General features: G+C 36.0%; 1 protein-coding gene across 1 annotated transcript in view; it reads right to left on the bottom strand.

Moving 5' to 3' along the window:
• The window catches only part of ZNF385D (zinc finger protein 385D), a 429,524-nt gene that overhangs the window by 329,459 nt on the left and 78,513 nt on the right, over positions 1 to 21,552 (bottom strand). The window contains exon 2 of the mRNA XM_035556476.2: positions 15,176 to 15,454. Within this exon, the coding sequence (XP_035412369.1) occupies positions 15,176 to 15,454 (279 nt within the window). The remainder of the gene's footprint in view (positions 1 to 15,175; positions 15,455 to 21,552) is intronic.

Raw genomic sequence — 21,552 nt, forward strand, 5'->3', positions numbered from 1 at the left:
CAAAATATTAATTCTATGAAAATTTATGGTACTTTGTCTAATGACTTCAAGATGACCAAGAATTGAAAAAAAACATATATATTCTTCCAGGTTTTCGATTACTTTAACGTAAAATACAAACAATTCTCTCACATCTCCTGAAACCTTCCTCATAGTTGTTCATTTACTTATTCTAATCATTTTCTACATTTGTATTTACCTCTGCTAGTTAATTCCATCATATAAAGAAATGAATTTTCATGCCTGATTTTCCCAGCAAAACGGGAAAAAGCACCAACCCAGGCCTGTCTGAATCCCACTACTGCCTTGTTAGTCTCGTCTTGCCTCTGCATTGATCCCTTTTTATCCTGCATAAAAGCAAGCTTGTTCAGGGGTTCATGCCACTGTTCACAGGGGGGTTGTGAAGGGCGTTTTACTACCAAAGAGAGAACTTCTCCATGGGAACCAAGGCCTTCTGAAGTTTTCCATGAGATTAAACAGTATGAGTATAACCTCCATACTGTTACTGTAAAATAGTCTTGTAGGAAGCTGCTGTTGGCCTGATTACTGCCCTCAGTATGGGTAACATCCTGGATTTCCCTTAGGGTTTCTTTGGGTCACAGTGGGTGGCTTTTGACCTTGCACAATGTCAAGGGAGAAGGAGCCTTAGGCACCTCACTTTGTACCCAAAATAAACAAATTGAGGACATTTCAAAATCTATTCTGTGCTTCATGCATATATTCCCATCTGGTTTAGTCTCAAGAATTTTGTGAAATATTTTATGAAGCAGATATCATTTGATCTATTTTTCTTGTTTTCAGAAACTGCATTATAAGCTTACCACTCCTGCCCTTATGTGTTTGCAGATGCTGCCTCAGCCACCGTGTTTTCATGGCATCTCATCTATCACAGGCAAACTACAGAGCATGGAATGCTCTGTCAGAACAAATTAAATAGAAATCCTTTGTGTATCCAGAAATAGTAAGTCATGGTGACAATTCTCTTTATGGGGAACTTTGGGGAGCAGCTAAACTGGATTACTCAAGATCTCTATGATGAATCTAAACAAAATACCCACATTTTGGGGGTGGGGGGGGGAGGGGAGAGTGTTGGGGGGGAACAATGGTATGTAGATTGTTCTCCAAAGTAATTAAAAAAAAAAAAGGAAAAAGAGTGGATATAGGAAGAGATATGTGTTTTTACTAAAATACACTAGAAATATTTTAATACCACTAACCAATATAATAGCACTACACCACATTCCCACTGGAAAAAAAAAAAAAAAAAACACTTGCATAAAGCTACCTTGTTTTACTAATGCTGTCAACAACTAAAATACTCATAGAGAGCTATTAAAAGTAATAGCACTTAATGTAATAACACTTATTCTTATCAAGTATAGGTTTGCATCAGTCATAATGTAATATGAATACTGAATTGCAAGAAGATTTCTGGAGTGTATCAAAAAGAAAGATTTAAAGATGTAAAGGAAACAAATTTACATTGTGTTGTGTAAAAGCAGGTTCTCTGGATTATGAAATTTGCAGCATCAGTAAATAAAACCATATTAGAAGAAATACAACTCAGCTTAAGGACTGGGAAGCCATATTGCTATTGATGTTCCCTTGAAAACATCATCAGTATGACTTCTAATTTCAGAAAACAAACACATGCAGTTTGGAAAACTTAATTTCAAAACTAAACTACTGGAGCTCTTCAGAGAAAAAAAAAATCTACAGCAATTTTTAAAGAGTAGAAACTAATTACCCATTGCTAACATCCAGGACTGTCTCTAAGCAAATATGAAGATGGTGCACAAGTGCACTGGATTTTTCTTTCAAACTAGCCCAATATTTCCACACAGACTAAATACATGTGTGCATATACGTCTGTATGAATATGGAACTGTAGTTTTCAGGTTATAATTGAATGTGTGTTTCTGAGCCCTCTAGTACTTTATTAACATGGTCAGTGTATTTTGTAGAATGGTTTCCATGCTGTATAAGAGAAATCACAACAATTTCCTCCAAAACAGATTTACAACTACACATCAGAGTAAGCCTTTGATTATCCTATAGTCCGAATTATCAACCTGTATTAAAGGATTATAGCTATTTCTACATACAACCAATCTCTCAGAGATATAATTGAGCAATTCTATTGAAATAAACTCTTCTGGATTGCAATAAATAGTGTCAATAAAACTAAAATATTTTCTTGTTGAATAGTACCGAGACTACTATGCCAGATAAAAACATACTTTTCTTTGTTTAATCCATAGCATTGCTGCTTTTTCCAAGCTAAAGTTACACAAATCTTTAATTATCAATGTTCCTAAAACCTGAGTTCTTGAAACAATTTCAATCGCCACTGTTTTTGAAACAATTTATTTCAGAGTAACAAGACCTTAAATGCCAATGCTGCAAGCCTGAATAATGTATATTTTTTCAAAGTTTAGCAGTTCCAGGATCTTTTCTTTGCCCTTCTCAATCACATTTCATGGATCACTGACATCAAGAGTCAGTGATAAAAATCAAATAAATGCAGTGAATGATTTTTTTTTCTCTTAACATTTCAAGATGTTAAAACATTGGGAATACTTTGTTACTGATGTGTGGTACTTTTTTCACTAGATTACAATGACAATTCTAAATAGAGAACTATGTACTTTCCTAAACATACAAAACTTACTATCATTTAATTTCATGTTGAGATGCTACTTGTGAGAAAAATAAACTCTTTTTTTTTTAATTTATTTTTAAATGAGCTTTTTGATCACTCCAGTGATCACATATCAGAGTCTACTGTTCCTATCTTCAGTGATTTACATTAAAAGTTGTGTAAGAAAAATAAGTTTGAACGGCTATTAAAAGTGGGTTTGTCACGAAGACCAAGTCTTTCTTCCTATATCATTGAACAATATAGTATCTGTTGTTATTTGCTGCACCTTGCAGCACCTGTTCTTTCCTGTATTACCACAAAAGGCAGAAGAACGTTTTGAAAAAGATCTCTATAAACTAACAGCTTTGTTCCTAGTTTTCATCTTCAAGCAGACAAGAATGTTATTTAGATATTTTTTTACCTAGATAGACCGTAACATGAATCAACAGCAGTTCTGACTATGTGAGAGGAAATTTGATGATAAATAAAAATACTAGAAAAGGCTTCAACAGTTTGTTTTACATCTCAAAGCCTTTCTAAGAATCCAGATTCTACTTTATTTGTTATGCTTCTGTCAAATAGTATCAGTGACTTGACGTTCAGAGAGGAGTTTTCTTGGCAGTTTTTCTTTTTAAACACACTTTTATGAAGAAACATCCAAGACTTTGGCTGTATCGACCTTCCTTCTGATGTAAATTAATCAAGTAGTCCCTCAGTCTTTAAAATTGAAGCTTTCCTGTCGTATTTTCTAAAGAGCCTTCAAACAATTCAGAAGGAAAGGAATCTCTCAAAATAATTTTGTCTAGCCTTCTACTCAAAACAGAACCTACTACAAGCTCATATCAGGCTGAATTTTTAAGGTCTTCAGACAATAATTTCCACAACCACTCTGGGCATCTTATTCTAGTGCTTACTCATTTTTACTGTGAAGATCTGAATGCTTTTTTTCCATAAATATAATCAAAATTTCCTTTGCTGCAACTTGTGACTTTTCCCTCTTACCTTTTTGGTGTACATATCCATTCTCTCCCTCTAAGAAGTTGAAGACCACATCAGGATACTCCATTAGCCCTTCCTTTCTTCACAGTAAATGAAACCAGCTTTATCAACTTTTCTTTACAAGTCATGTGCTCCAGCACTCTGGCCATCTTAGTGATGATGCTCCTCATGACTCACTCTGTTTTGATGTCTCTCTTTTACTGTGGGACCCAAACTGGACACACCACTCCAAATAAAATCTCAAAAGTGCAGGGCGGATAGTCATCACCTCCCTCAACATATTGCTTACCTTTTTGCCACCTCCCTGAACATATTGCTCATCTTTTTGCAAATGCAGCTCAGTGTGCAGTTAAGCATTCACCTCTACAAAAGCACACAGATGACTCATGTTCAACTTGTTGCCTACCAAGACCCCAGGTCATTTTTTGCAAAGTTGCTTTCTAGCCATTCAGCTGGAATGGTGCATGAGGTTGTCCTATTCCAGGTGCTGTACTTAACATTTTTGCATTTGTTGAGCTTCATTAGGTTCCTGCTGGAGCACATCTCCAGCTTGCTGAGGTTCCTCTCAACAGCAGAGTTGTATTTCATCAGACCAAAGACTTTGCTATGTTTAGTGTCGTCTGCAGGCTTCGTAAGGAAATATGTCCCGTCCTATCATCACAATTGCTGATGAGGATGTTAAACAGCATTGTCAACACTACCAATCCTTGGGGCAAGCCAAAACCAATCACCTGCCTGCTAGAATGTGAAAGGTTGATAATTACCCTTGGAACCTGATGCCCAGTTTCTAATCTACTTTGTACTCCACCCACCCAGCGTGGAGAGCTCACCAATTTGGCTACAATAAGCAGCCTCCTATGGGAGGCAGACAATGTTGAAAACCTTTCTAAAGTCAAGTAAAGTGATATCTCTTTGGAAGACCAGCCTAATTACCTTCTATGATGAAATGACTGGTTCTGTGAACAAAGTCTACATGATGGCTGTTTCCAACCACCTCCATGTTTGTGTAAATAGCTTTCTCAAAGACTTGCTCCATAAACTTCCTAGCAACTGATAACTGACTGACCAGCTTCTAATTCTTACCTTTTATGAAGATGGGAGCACAATTAGCTTCTTTCCAGGCATCGCTGTTTTATGTTTCTTCCATATCAATCCCTTTAAAATATACTACCCAGCTTGCCACCGAAACTTTCCCAGCATACAACTGTCCTGCAGGCTTGACCATATTGCCCTATGGGTGTGAAGTCAGAGACTACTCCAAAAAGTTGAACTGTTTCTTTTTAAAACTTCTAATTTTTAATGCAACACATAGCAAAGTCACTTCAGAGTATCAGATATCACTACTGAGCTGGGGGATATTTCTGGTAATATTTCTATTTGAACTTGACTACATTTGTCTATGGTCCTTGTCTAATCTACCTTTGGTAAAAAGAATGCTGTCATTTTATCATTTAAGGGTTTTTTTGTTTGTTTGTTTGTTTCTTCCCCCTAGGGAAAAAAATGAAATTTTTCTTTTTTCTATTATTTTTTCTTTTTCTTTTTTTTTTTTAATGGCAATAGGAAAAAAATCACAGCATTCAAATTGGAAGTTTACTGAAAATCATCAGCTACGCATATGCATCCATCCATGAACTACTATACAAAAGGTTTATGGGTAGTAACATGACTGAATCAAAAGCAAGGAGACTAGAGTTAAGGACCGTCAGAACTAGTGCCATATAATCACTGGTTTTCTTCAGTTTGATGATCAAATCGCAAACTGTAATAAGCATAAAAACACAACAAACAAACAAACAAAATAATCTAGCAAAAAAAATAGGAAATTTTAGCAAAATAAATAAAACTAAGCAACAAGTAGATGAAACTCTACTATTCTATTACCTTTGCCCAGTAGAAAAGACTTCTACTTATGATGTGAGCTGCCAAGCCTGTCTTTCTTTAATTTGAGGACAGGAATGGAAATAGAAGGTAGAATTTTCCTCTCTTCTTTTTAATATTGGTATTTCTACTGGGACAGGATGAGAATATCTAGGGTTTAGGGATAGGACTTGTCCTGGCAAAAAGGACAGATGAGTTGTTAATTGTTCCTAAGAATAATTACACATGGAATGGGTTCAACAGAAGAAAATTAATAATACTCCATTTCTGAATAATCTTTGACAAAATTGTTAACCAGCTGCACTCAGAAATGGCAAGTGAGTGATTTTGACATTTCCAACTTTACTTTCCTGGTACCTAGCTTTACCTGTCCAATGAAATTGCTTTAAAGTTTGCAGAATGTTTGATCACAAAATTACTGTTGTTCTTTTTCCCTCTACAACACCATCTTATCCAGTGCAAAGGGAGACTGTCTTATTTTGGTTTCTAGTTTAATAAAAATTATGCTGCTAAAGCATGCAAAAAACAACACTCCACAAAAAAAAAAAAGTAAAAAAAAAAGACACACTCGCACATTATATTCCATACAACAAATTATATACCATCCCTATTAGCGAGGCTTTCATTTAAAGGCATCCTACTCTGAAATAAACTATTTAGAGAAGAACTGTATGAATTTTAATTTTGATTACAGAACAAAGAATTAATTTATGAAGTTTGCTGCTATTTTCTGTTGCTTACAAGAAGTGTATCTTCCCAGCTCCCTGATTTCATGTATGAAAAAATGGAAGGAAAAATCTTGACAATGTTTATATATCTGCAATGTTGGCACTCCAGCCAGGCTAACCTATAAGCATTATCTTTTCTGTGTTTCTCACATTATACAGATTAACTCCCACAGTAGCAGTGTGAACTGTAGATTAGAATTAGTGCTTTCTTCATGACGTAAACTGAAATGCCATAAATATGTGCTAACACTAAGTTCCTCAACAGAGTGAGGAACTTGCTTCATTCTCTTGAATTTGCCAGGAGTTTGTAATTGTTGTACTTGGAACTGGCTTTAAAACTCTGATCTTGAGATGTATTTTCTTCTACTGTGAAGCATGTCAGAGGATTAAAAAAAAAAAAAAAAAATCAAGGACACGACTGACTATCAAGAAGACAGTGTATTTTGAATTAGAGGAATGAAAGGTCATAAATAAGAAAAAGTCAACATTAATGAAAGGTATGTCACACAATATGCTTTATTTTTCTTCTAGTCATATTAGATAAAGCTCTAAAGTTCTGCTTAAACTGCTATAGCCTAAAAAATTTACAAAATGAGGGACACAGGAGAAGTACAAAATTATACTTCTACAGTCTCAGTGATGAATATATATTTATATTTGTATAGAGAAAAATGAATATGGGAAAAGCTAGTTCTGAGGAGTCTAATACCAGGAAATGTTGATAAGTTTAGTGTGTTGTCATGACTCATAGAAGATTTGTTGCCTACCAGACGCCAGTGCAGGAAAAAAAAAATCATATTAAAAGAAGACAAGTTACTGAGAAGGTCTGGAAGAAAGCCATGGTCATCATAATCTATATTGGACCTAGTGATATAAGCAGAACTAAATGGAGATCCTGCAAAACAGGTTTCAACAGTTTGTTAGCTGTACAAGCAAGTAGAGATCAAATGCCAGTATTCTCAGAAGTGAGACTGGTGCCACACTCAGGAAGAAGTAAAGAATGGCAGACCAGTGTCTCAGCACAGTTCAGAAACAGCACAAATGGACCAGGAAGATTGTTCCTGGATTAACTGAGCCTTTTACAGCTGGTTATTGCTTATTGGTATTCCTGCTACAGCACAAAACAAATACAACACTTACCTAAAACAGCACTGACTTTAAAAAGGACAGACAAAGCAGTTCAGACAAAAAATGTGTATGACAGGATCTAGCATGAAACTATGTAGCAAAATAAATAAATAAATTGAAGAAAAAAGATTTAAAAGAGGCTATCTTGATCTTACGTGGCTGTGCAAAGAGAACAAGATGACAGTTGCTTTCCTGCTTTTGGCAAACATATTTTAAGCACAGATTTGAGAACTAAAATGGCAGTTATTTTACAACATAGAAGAAAAGGTATTGTACAGCTAGAAGTAACATAAAGTCCTGAGGATGTAGGGTCATGAATGTCTAAAAGGAATGAACCAACAGTGAGAGAACAATGTTGGAAACATACAGAGTTAGAACAGAGTATGGTAGAATGTAGCAAGTAGATGCACAATGGATGAAGAATCGTTTCCATGATTTTCATCCCATAACCTACATATAGCAGCAACCGTTTTGTGCTGTTGAAAACACCTGTAAAGTACTTCAACTCTCAGTGTTTTATCATAGCAAATCTGGGTAGGGTTTCTGACTGCTAGCAGCCAGCAAAGTAAGGGGCTACTGAAGAACTTGTGTCAGCTGTCTGACACCAGAGTTCTCATGGACAATCCAATAAACAGTCCTATGGACAGAGACAACCTGCTAAGCATCTTGCTTTGGAGATGGTACCCAAGAACAGGGCACGCTATACATGTGGGGATATTAAAAGAGATCCTGTGCAGTCTTATATCCACACAGAAAACCAGAAACAACCCCAGTTTGTAACTTGTTCAAATCCGTAGTTGTGAAATTGTTTAGACCCTGGGCAGATATTCTCATCAGTTGAGATTCTTTATATACCTTAAATGGATTGATTCATAACAAACTGTCACAGCAGGTTTTATTCAGTTGTAACCTTGGATGGTAGAAAAGAAAGGAATTTATCAGTTGAGGTCATACTTCAACAAAGGACATAAACACATTCTTCAGTGTACTTGAAGAACAACAAGAAACCTCAAAAATACTTTAAACACTTAGCAATAAATTTCTACTTCTCTGAAGAATTTTTAGGTAAGCATAGTTACTCATAGTTAATAATGTCAGTTTCGTTGTTTTGAGGTCTCCTATATATATATATATATATAAAATATGAAATATAGATATTGTATTTTGTCATGATATTCAGTGGAACAGTTACCAGATACATTAGCCATGTACATGAGGAATTCTTTAATTACCATGAATTTCTCCTCAATTCTCCTCATGAATTTCTCCCCAATCCAAAAAGATGTTTGAGGGATTGCTAGAATAAATGTTGCATTTGGCATTACTGAAGCTATTCCAAGTGCAGTGGTGAAACTCTCCACAGTCTGCCCACAACTTGAGACAATGCTAGAGTCTACTTATGATGAGTCTATAATACCATTTAGTAATATCTCTCTGTGTTTAATTGAAACAGCTGACTGCTACCTATGGCTATTTGCACATACACAAATAGTTTTTCTATAATTTCCATCCACCATTTTCTGGATACTCACAAAGCCAAGTGGCCTTCTTGGCTTATGAAGGGAAAAACAAACATCACATTTGTGGTGGGTGTGAGCTGACTCTTTCTTAAACTGAATTTGTTCAATGATACAACATTTTATCACATGGTAACTGTTGTGATGAACTACGATGTCATACCTGGTGAGATATTGCATTTCAGAATTAAACAAACAAATGAAAAAATCTGCAAACACGGGTAGTGCTATAAAAGCATATCTTGTTTGCAAAAGTACTTTTAAAGCAGAAGACTATATTCATATTTCATTAACTGGAATAGGAATATGATGAAAACAGACAAGTGCATCAGAGTAAGTAGAAAGATTTGCATCTGGGAGCAGTGAATGTTACTTTGCGCTGCCCTCAGCTAATCCTACTTGTCCAGAGATTTCTAGCTTTGACATTTGGGAAGCGTTAAATAATACCCAGGAGGAGCTTCCTGTGCTTCTTTACAGAATACTGGCATCTGTGATCCACAGACTAGAGGCTTTAAACCAGAGGTCAGCTCATATTGGATAACTGGCCATGAGGCCCTGCATCAGAACATAATATAGAGAAAGAGTTTGTAACCACAGAACAGTAAAATAGTTGGTTAAGGTACAACTTCTTGCTTTACCTTAAGAAGAACTTGTCATTGCTAGAGACATGATTTCCAGTGACATCTCAAATTGATCTGACAATACTTGTTTCCCAGGAAGTTAGCAGAAAGTCACCTCCTCTGAAGGACAATATAATTTATCTGATGATTTCTTCCATTCCTCACTGCCCTACCCAACCCTATTCTCTGAAAGGAAGACAAAGGCAATGAAAAGCAGAGGCAACACCATTTGCCTGAAAGCTGTAGCTTGGTAGTTGACCACCTTAAATAAAGTAAGATTATGTCTTCCCCAAAGCTGTCAGTTTTCATGATCAAAAAAGTGACAGAAGAGATGCAAAGTGTAGCAGCAACACAGACCTAGAAAAGATCTAGCAAAGAACTAGAGAAATGTTAGAAAGGAGACTCTGCAAGTGGTTCAGATGAATCTTCTGGATTTCCTGCCTCAGGACTGTAAAAAGTCAGGATTTAGACAAAAAAAAAAAAAAAAATTAATAATTTTCTTTAACCATTATGTAAATATTTACTGAGTAGATATTATGGAATTATCATCTCAAAAGTTGCTGTGGTGAAACTACATTCAACCACTGAATGTGGTTGAAAAAAGGTATGAGAAAAAGATTTTACTCTCAGGGTATATAATAGCACAACTATAAAAATCAAATTGTTGTTCATTCCTAAGTAATATTTAGTGCTGAATTAAGAGATTTGATTTTTGCAAAGTAAAATAAGGGATATATGTACATGTAAAGTAAAGGATAAAAAATACTTAATTTTTATTTAATCTGATCTTTTGCCTTTCTTTCATGCACTCACTGTTCTTGCTCACAGTAAAAGGAAATTCTGCTAAGATGAAATTTCACTGAAATAAAAGTTGAAGGCATCTTTAGTTTAAGAGAAATTAAATAAAACTTGCTAAACTGGATAATCACTTGTCCAGGTTATGAATTCAGAGAGTAAATAACCACAGAGATAGGTAAAGAAATTACCACCAAAAATCCCACTAAACTAAATGACTCTGTGTTTCAAAAGAATAATGTTTCAGAAATCAATTTTTTTAAGTGAAGGGAGTTCTATGAATTTTGTAGCATTTCTCATCTTTTTCATTATTTTTCCATTTGTTATCTAAAGTAAAGTATTGCAGAGGAAAGCAGTTTCAGTTTTTGTCCTAACCATGCCCCATTCACTCAATATGATTCAGCAATTTACAGTACAGAAAGCACAGAGAAAATTACAGTTTACATTAATTTTTGCTAATATCACCTTTCTCACTGGTACTGCTATACATTTGCATCAACAGTTAATTTTCCATCCTATCAGTAGGACCCTGACTCTTACTCCTTAGTGAGGATAAACTACTTCACAAAAAGCTCACCTTCTTCCACAGTGCCAAGGCTGGCTTTGTAAGATGTGAAGCAATTTCAGTGGACCAGGCTGGAAATTCATTTTGCCCCTTTTTAATCCCAAAATTTACTCAAAATTTCCACCAATTTGCTTGCCACCTTGTCACTGCATATAGGAGAACTGACAGGCAAAAAAAAAATGATCAGGAAAAAGGAATATATTACAGAGTGTAATGAAGAAAGTGTGAGAAGTATTTTTAAGTGACATGAAAGGCAATTATTAAGAGGAAGGAACACACAAAATTGTGTTACTCCCAGATACACAGAGTTCAGGAACAGAAGTGCTGAGATCTCACCATGCCCTGGTAAGCTATCTCAGATCACTGTACTCAGATCAATGCCACAAGAAACATTGCGTCTCCACGACTACACCACATCATTTTTGTGACTCTTCAAAATGTGCTGTTCTGAGGCTGCATTGCTGCAGGAAGACACTAAGTGGGTCTCAAATAGCAAATGTGCCAAGCTGACAGATAAACCACTAGCAAACTTTTTTAGAGTACATCTGTTGAGTTTTTCAAATTCAGTACCAATACTAGTGAGCAGCAAAGTGATGCTGCTTTTATCCCCATGATGCATATTATTTATTAATTGTATATTTGCAGAGGTTAATAGACTTTTGCTTAAGCAATTTACCTTATGAAATTACACAGAGATATTCAAGTGCATTGTTAACATGCTCTGTCATTTATGTCCAACAGATAAAAGCTACTCCTCAGAACTTGAAGATGATGATTATAACATGATAGCTTTAATTACAGTCAAACACTAATACAGTTGAATCCTACTTTCATTCAGTCCATTGCAAAGTGTTTGGGAACAATACATGGGCTGTTGCTTCATATAAATTAATCCTCCATTTCTATTACCCCTCATGATATAAAAACACGAAAACCCATCTTTGTGGGAATAATTCAGAGATGAAAAAAAAACATGGAACAGTCACACTTCAACACTTTTTTCTAGCCTTTTCACATAGAGAACTATCTCAGAGAGCACAAACCTTTGCTAAGTCACATACAACCCATAGTACAGTCCATGATCACTGTACTTGGAAATGGGGCTTTCTTGTGCATAGTGTAAACACTTCACTCTATCGTTCAACATGAGATATCACAGAATGGTTTGGGTTAGAAGAGACATTATCACTACACCCCCTGACAAAGAGTCCCTCCCCAGCTTTCCCGCAGGCCCCCCTTAAGTACTGGAAGGCCGCTATAAGGTCTCCCCGGATCCTTCTCTTCTCCAGGCTGAACAATCCCAACTCCCTCAGCCTGTCTTCGGAGAGGTGCTCCAGCCCTTCGATCATCCCTGTGGCCCTCCCCTGGGATACATCCATGTCCTTATTGTGCTGGGGGCCCCAGAGCTAATCACAGTATACATACACAGAGAAATCACTGATGATGAAGTTTTAGAAAACAATCTCATAAAGCAAATGTTTCAATTTACAGCAGAATTTAGTCTCAAGTGATTAGACCAGCAACCTGAACACTGAGCATAACAGCTGTCTTCTATGACAATAACACTTCTACATGAGAAACGCCATTCTCATAAATAGAGCAACCTATTGACACATATTGAATAAACAGTATTGTGCATCTTTTAACAGTTACTTTAGTTACATCAGTGACCTTCAAAAAGCTTCATTTGTGTACACATGATAAACTGAAAGGGTCAAGTGATAATTTTTTCAGCCACAGTCGCATCACTCGAGCTTGCTGGGGTCTCATCAACAAAACAATAATTCATCTGAAAAATATTGCTCATATTTCAAGCATACCAGTTTTGGCAAAGCCTATTATTGTGGAAGGCCTGTCAGGTCCTGATTTCTACTTGATTTAGGAAAGGGATCTCAAGCAGTGCATCTCTTAAAATTATGGGCTGTTCAGGTCAAATATTCAGTTCTAATTTTTCAGTTGATACATTCAGTTCTAGGAAGAAATATACAATATTGGTCTCTATTTCACTTGTAATTTTCAGTTTGAAGAATATGAAATCTCAAAGTGTGGTGATATGGGAAAATTGCTTCCTTACGCTCTTTGCTATGTTCTTCTCCCAGTGCAGCACTACTTTTGGTGATACTCAAAGATTTGCCAGGTTTGGAGAGTCATCTTTTCAGCAACCCCCCAGAAATTACTGCATTTTGAAACAAAGAGCTGGACAGTCAGTTATGTTCTGATTACAAATGAAACCAGTCGTACATGAGGTACAGATACATTTTAAGGAGGAAATAAGAAACATACTGATAAGCTACTGCTTTGATACTCCCTAGAATATAAATGTTGATGCATGACTGAAACACTTTGACACTAATTCCAGTATTGCTTAATTACTAATTTTTTTTTGCCATGGAATAAAGCAGAAAAATGAACTGCAGAAAAACAACACTTTGTCACTACCAAAATTGTTGTTCTAATAACAAAGATAACACAATTTTACCTTAACTGAAGACAGTAATAACATTAGAATGTACTTATTTGTTTTTAGAAAGAATGCATTTGTGGATAACCACATTCCACTTTTAATCATCTAGGAAATCAATCTTTAAGCACTCACACAGCTGCTATTAATGTTAGTGGTATTCTTCCTAAGCCTGAACTATGAACGGTGCTAAACGTTGTACTCTACAGACCTGCCACTTAAAGGTAAAATTATTTGTGTTATTCAGTCTGATGGTTTTGTTTGTTTATTTGTTTTTGTTTTATTGGTTTGTTTTAAGGAAACGAGCAACATCCTGTACACAGCAAAGCACCCACATCCAACATACTTCGTCAATATACCCATATTATTCCCAACAGGCTCTCATACTCCTAAAACCAGGACAAAGCACAGACAATATTAAAATACCTCTTAAACCCTATTCAGGATTAGTGCTTAGCATATGCTTCTACAAATGGGCAGGAAGTAATTAATGGAAAAAAATGTTAAAGAATGTTTGTGTACGTCTGAAGAAAAGGTCTGTAAATCCTAAGTACATCCTATTAAAGCCCTCATTTCTATGACATGGTGCATAGAAACAGACCAAAACAGTGCAAATCTACCCATACTACAGCAAAGTTAAGCATTACAAGTTATGAAATTGAGAACTAAAATTGTAACATAGTAATCTATTTTTTCTTGTCAGGGAACACGTAATCTGATATATTTCTGTACATAAAGCCCCAGGCATGATTTTTTTTTTTTGAGGCACACAACTCACTCTGATGATAGGAAAACATGCCACTTACCACAACATATTTTTCCCAAAGCCATCAATGAAATAGATTAAAACAAAAACAATCTTTGTTCCACCTCCTTTGGACTTCAACTCTGATCTTTAAACAGATTTATGCTAGACATGGGTTGAACAGATTTATGCTAACTATGGGTTGAAACCTGAATGACAAAACTAAAGTGAAATGCCTTAGGGAATGTATTTGTTTTGTGTAATGTATTTTTTTCCAATTTATTTTGTAACCGCTTTAAATCAATTAAAAGCCAAAACACCCCTACCAAGTGTAACCTTTCTAGAGGACTGTGAAATGTGAAATATCATGGATTATGCTGAAAACCATCAAAATGCAAATGGAATGACAAAGAATCTGAACCAACACTATCACGTAAACAAAATATAAAATCAAAACACTTGGAACAACACAGACAGCATACCCTTCAGCTATTTGCCAGGCATTCATGTTAGGGATGACACCAAGTACTCTGAAGCAACTGAGTTTCTCTGCATTAACGTCAAAGGATTTGGTTGAACAAAAGAAATGTTTGCTCTTATATATTGACATTATGCACATTGCTGCATTTCTCAGCTCAACACCAATAACAATGTTTACTGACAATGCTATACACAATGAGCCAAGGTTCTCTGTGGTACAAGATCACAAGGGCATAACTAAATCGATTCTGCTAAAAGTAGTCCTTAAAGTTTTGTTTGAGAACTGTTTTAAAAAAATAAAAATAAATCTTTGAAAGTTTATTAAGAGATATATTCAACCCACTAAAAATTTAATATTTAAGACTTAGCACTGCATACCCAATTCATCAGCTTTCTTGCATCTAATCTAATTCTTCCTGCCCCAAGAATGCAATAGAAGGCTATATAACACTGAAGAATAATGAGATCATGGATATTTTAAATTTGGTATTCGTAAGCACAACGTTAATTTTGGAAAAGCGTATTTAACTGTCCACATCCAGTCCCATATGTACTAAACGGTCAAAGCCATACAGCTTACACAAGGCAAAAGTTGTACAAATATATATTAATGCTCACCATTATCACTTTTGAGGTTTCCATTGCTGAGCTGTTTTAACCTCTTCTGATGGGATTTGCCATTGTAGTGGATTTGTGCCTGAGCAGCAGAGTTCAGCTGAATGTTACAAACATTGCACAAAGTGAAATTGGTCTGTTTCTTTTCTCTCTCCTTCTTTTCTTCAGTGCCATCGGGTGCTAATTCTTTCTCACTTTCTCTGCCTGGGATGGATGTGAAATCTGAATTGTACAAGTGGTTATCAGCTGGTAAGTCAGGGCTCCAGGGCTTCTTCATATTTTCTGGGTAGAAAGAACATAACAGAGAAAATTGATGAGTAATGCAAAGTAATATACACAGGAATTCTACATCTGTAGACTAGTAAAATGCTGAAAATTATTCTTCGTATTCTCTTATTTTAATACTAAATTACCATTCATATATTTTACCTTTTGTTGATGTTTTTTAGTTCTGCTATGTAACTTGAGTAACTTCACAGCTATTCAGATGAATGTCTTTAGGCATTTAGGGGTACTACTAATTCTGTCACTGGAACCAAACTCTCCCAGAGGTGTTTAATTATTTTTATCTTAACCCTAAAATAGTTTGTTGTATTTGAGAATTATCTTATGAAAAGTTAACCTTATATAGATAGATAGAAATTTCCTCAGCAAAGTCTAGGTGAAGCTCACATCTTAGCTATCATCTTTGGTGGGAAATTCAATTGGTTTTACACAGCAGGGTTTTGGTAGTGGACACTGCAGGGGTGGCCTCTGTGCAGAGAATGAGGGCTTCCCTATGTCACACTGAGCCAGTTCTGATGGGATCCAAAACAGACCCAATGCTGGCCAAAGCTCAGCCCACCAGCCAGTGGCATAATGCCTCTGGGAAAACATATTTAAGAAAGGGCAAAAACACTGTTCAGCACCCGTAAGAGAGAACAGTGAGAAAAATGTATGAAATGGTCTTGCTGACACCAAGGTCAGTGAAGAAGGAGAGGAAAGAGGTGTTCCAAGCACTGGAACAGAGATTTGCCTGTGGAGACAGACCATCATGAAGCAAGGTGTCCCCCTGCTGCCTGCGGTGTACCAAGTCAGAGCAGATCTCCACACTGCAGACCATGCAGGACCCCAAATCACAGCATGTGGATGTGACCTGAAGGAAGCTGCAATCTGTGGAGAGCCCATGAAGGAGCAGGCTCCTGTAGGAAAGGTGGCCTGTGGAGAAGAGCCCACACAGGAGCAGATGATTTGGTGGGAGCTGCAGACCAATGAGGGACCCATGCTTGAACAGTCTCCCCCTGAAGGATAGACCACATGGCATAGGCCCATGCTGGAGCAGTTCTTGAAGAGCTGCAGCCCATGGGAAGGACCCATGTTGGATCAGTTCATGAAGGACTGTACCCCATGGGAGAGACCCCGCACTGGAGAGGGAAAAGAGTGTAAGGAACAAGTAGCAGCAGAGGCAAAGTGTTAGAATCTAAATGACCACAACCCCCACTTCCCAGCCCCCTGTGCTGCTCGGTGCCAGGGGGCAGCAGGGAGGAGGTAGAAGAGGTGGGAATGGAGGATTGAAGCAGTGGGAAAAGAGGGGAAGAGGAGAGGGGAGAAGGTGTTTAATTTTTTTGTCTTAATTTCACACCATCCTACTCAACTTTAATCAGCAATAAATTAATCTAATTTTCACCAACTCAAGTCTATTTTGCCTGTGAGAGTAACTGGTAAGTGATCTCCCTGTCTTTACCTCGACATTAAAGTTTTGCATCTTACTTTCTCTCCCTGTCCTGGTGAGGACAGGGAATGAATGAGCAGCTAAGTGGGGATCGGGGAGCCAGCCAAGGAAAACCCACCACAGAAATTCAAATAGCTATGATCGCAGAAATATTTTATACTCATATCTAGGATTAAGTCCATAGTTTAATATTTTCATATAAACTATAAAATAGGGCAGTTAAACTGTGTGGATGACAACCTATGGTTATGTTCATTATATATAATCCTACACTCAAATACTGCACTTCACTAAGCAGTTCACATTTTTAAGTTTTAGCACTTAGAAACGCAAGATGCATTTTTCAAGTTGCCAAAAAAAAAAAAAGAGGGGAAGAGTCCCCATATTTATATATTTTAATAATGTCTAATTAATAGAAGAAAAAAAAATAAAATAAAAGCCCTACATTTTAGTTAAATAATTGCACATACCTTGTCCTTGAATTTATTAATTAGCTCAGGTATTTCGCAAGCCCTAGCCGTTCCCTCTCCACTTCCTGTGATGTTTTCAAGCCAAATTCTTATAACATTTTAACTTGTCTGGTTCAAAAAGAGTCCGAAGGTATGACAATAATCATGCTCTATTACTTTCTTAACTTTCTAGCATTACAAATTAAGGATTAAGTGGAAAATTTAGATCCAACTAATACCAAACTGTAGCTACAGAAATGAGAAGAAAATCTCACCTGCAGAACTTAAAGTGAAGCCAATGTAAACATGAGCTTCTGTGATTAAAGGTGAGCAGAAACAATACAGGTGAAGAAGTGCTCTGTGCGCTGCAAACCTTATTTACTATTAAAGGAGTATAAAATGCTATACCAACTTAGCATCTTGATGAGACCTTTACATAGCACATAAATCTTTAAACTGCTTTGTTCTCCCAGACTTAATGAATAAATGAAGATCTAGCCAAAGAATCTAATCTGTATTTTGAATGACAAAATCACTGCAGTCTTAAATACAACACTATTTGGTCTCTAACTGACAAATTAGTCAACCTAGAGATCAAAAAACTTCATTGCAGCAACACAAGAAAACGGTCTACAGATGCCTTTAAAACCAGATCAAGATAAGGTTCAGCATCTAAAAAATAAGTCTAAAAAAAAACTTTGAATCTGTCTGATTGCACCATAATACTGCAAGTCACTCTTGAGAGGACTTCAAGTATTGGAAATTTCATGTGATTAGCAACCAGTTACATAAACATTTTTTTGGTCCTCTGAAGAATGAAAACACACTTACTGCACTGAAATCAAATCACAGAGACAAACCTATCTAAAGATACAAGACTAAAAGCTATTAATATCAAAAACAGTTTCAATCTGAGTTTTCAGATTTTAATAAATTTAATTAGTATCATGTTCTTTTTTGCTAACTAAACTCAATTTCATTTAACAAGATGATAGGGTTATAAATAATATTGACCAAGTTCTGAGAAGAGCTCTGTATCTGCTGTAATTTAAAAACAGCTCAGTCAGTATTATTATTTCTGCTTTTGTGCATAGCTGGCTCTGTTACCTAGAATTTTAGCTGCCTAAAACAAGAGATGAGAAAGGAGGCTAAACAATAAATTCCAAAGAAAAATAGCAAAGTAGTAGTAATTTATTAAATGAAGCCTATTATATCAACAGTGATGATATTAACTGTCATAGACAAACCACAACCATCACTTAAGAATTTATGAGATTATGAAAGCTTAGGAGAAAACCTGAGATTTTCCTACAGCAGATCTACAACATATTTCTCCTGATGGAAGAAGGAGATTTCTCCTGAGGAAGTAGCAATAATCCATCAACCTCTCAGCCTTCTGGAGATATTGTTCAGTCCAAGAAGAGTGAACAATTTATCCCTTTAAAATATTTTTAAATTAAGAAAGTCAGTCCTTTTTTCAAAGTGTTACAAGGATTAAAATATTAACATGAGAGCACTAATTTTAAAGAATTGTTCTATATAACTTTCCAGAAATCCCAGTTTATATACATGCTGTACATTAATATACATCATCTTTTTGCATTGAAAGCATCCCCCACTAGAGAGCAGTATGAATTTAAAATTACAATATATCTCTAGTCTTATAGTGTTTGTCATATAGGTATGAGATTACTACAATAAAACAGATCTTCTAACCAAGACGTAAAACTCTAAATAAACATAATCTAGCACATTAAACAAACATTGTACACTATTTGTACACATACCTAATTTCTTTTGAAACATTAACAGAATAGCAGGCAGCCTAGTAAATCATATTAGCATGTTATAACTTCACTTTAATATTCCAATCAACACAGGTTAATCTATGACAGCCTTATTTTTAAAATATAGAATACTTCTGCTTTGCATTATAATCTCATCCCAGAACAAGAAATTATAAAACGCACACTAGATTAAGGCACAACTAAATAACAAGGGAAAATACACCTTTGAAATAAATGATTCAAACATCTACCATTTGATTTGTGCTTTCATTAAAAACCCATGATGGCACTACAGCTGTAATACATTTTCACACTGCCATCTCCCTCTTAAATCTGGAGGAAGAAGGGAAAGATTTATAACCGCAGACTAGATGACAATTAGGAAAACAAGAGTTTCAGGAATACACATTATACTACATTTTACCACTATTTCATTAACACAGTGGTTGCTGAATAGGTAATAGCATTACTAAAGAACTAAGGAAAAATATTATACATGTGCAAATGACTCGAGCTGATGGTGTAAGCCAGCACAACATAGCAGTATTTGGGATGTTGATTGGACACAAGCGGTTTGAGCAAAACATTTCCAAACATGAAGACAAGAAAATCTGGAGGGGGGGAAAAAAAAAAAATGCAGTTTAGAATTAAAATATTCTGATTTCTTCTTACGCTGCATTCCTGAAAGGACAAAGAAATACAAATAGCAAAGGTTAGAGAAGGACAAGATAGAAACTGAGTATAATTTGCTGATACACTTTTAAAATACAACTTGTCACTCAAACCAATATTTGAAAAAAAAAAAAAAAAAAAAGGTAAGGTTGATCCACCAGAATTTCCATAAATGCAGACCAATTCTTGCAAAGGAGCACATAGACTTTCATTTCATGCCTGCATAAGTATGTTTATCATTATATACTTTATTTCATGAAGTGAAATGTTTAGGAATAAATTTTGATTGGAAGAGTGAGGAACAGAATGCTTAGTTATTGTGTTGAGAAGTTGTATGGACTATGGTTAGAAGAAACATTAAAATCTTAACTTTAGAACTGTTTTTAATTGCTATCCATCTTTTATTGGTTTAAATGTTGATCTTATGTAGAAATTGATAGGGTTTAAGTTAAAACCCTCTTTCCCTGCCGTTACAGTATAGAGTTTATCTTGACTATACTGGTTACATACTATATAACCAGTCCTAAGTTTTGCACATAACTTCTGGCCCTCCCACCACCCCTAACATAAAGCTAACTTCTCAACCTTTAGGAGCCCTACAGGGGCAAGTAGTGAACTAGAATGAATGAGCAAGGTAACCAAGAACTCAAAATTTCAAACCAATTTAAATAGCACTGCAGATAAATGCTTACATTTATTTTCCCTGGAGCTCTGAACTCAATTTTGGCTCAATGATGCTTACCAGTAAAATGAACTTTGCATGACATTATAGCTTTGTGAAGTAGAAAACTGATCCTTGTGGAAAACCAACACAACTACAATTTGAGGTGTTTGCTGGTTTAGCTAACATAGCTACTGCTTGGAGATTTCTGAAATGTGCTTGAATGTAAGGGATTAGAAATCATATCCTTCCTATTAAACTATCCTTACCTTCTTAACTCAATACGAAAACACACTTTCTATTCAAGCATATGGAAAGGAAATTTTGCCACTTGTATTACAAATGATTGTTTCATTTCTGGACTGCCTTGTCAGTGGAGAATTATCAAAATCACTATGACAGGCTGTGTACATAATAGTCAAATACATTGGGTTCATTTAAGAGGTCAATGGAGTATATGGATCCCAGGGCAAGAATGTTATTAGCAGACTGCTGTGCAGGTAAGGCAGTTACACTCAATACTGACCACTTGCCATTGATTAATGACACGGTATATCCTAAAGAATCTCTCCTTCGCTTCTTCCCAACAGCTGCCATAATAGCCTCTTCAAGACTTTAAAAGGACCGAACTTCTGCAGGTAATAAGAAACCCTGAGTAATTAAGCCAAATTACCAATGGGAGCTGCTTCTTTGAAAACAGATCTACTTCTTTGGCTATACTACTGACTCTCAGGAAAACAGCCTATAAGAAGCTTTCTCTACTTAAATGTATGTTAGTGGTATTTGTTGAAGTCATGGTTAAACCAAAGGATATACATTTCTAACCTTCATACCATTTACACATCCTCCTGATTTCTCTTTACTTTTTGAGAAACAGTAACTCCTCTGCCAAAGATTAACAACAAAGAACAACTGCTTTTAAAGAACCTGCTGGGGAGAGAGAAATTGGGAAGGAGGGATCGCTCACCAAGACCCTCTTTCTAACTATCACTTTGCAAGTTTTCAAGTCCTGGGGGAATGTTACCAGCACACTGCAGAACACCTCCTCTCCCTTCCCCCTGGTAATATCTTCAATCTCCACATCTTTTTAAACATCATAC

The sequence above is a fragment of the Cygnus atratus genome, chromosome 2, assembly GCF_013377495.2.
Source record: "Cygnus atratus isolate AKBS03 ecotype Queensland, Australia chromosome 2, CAtr_DNAZoo_HiC_assembly, whole genome shotgun sequence".
In the NCBI taxonomy this organism is placed as follows: Eukaryota; Metazoa; Chordata; class Aves; order Anseriformes; family Anatidae; genus Cygnus; species Cygnus atratus.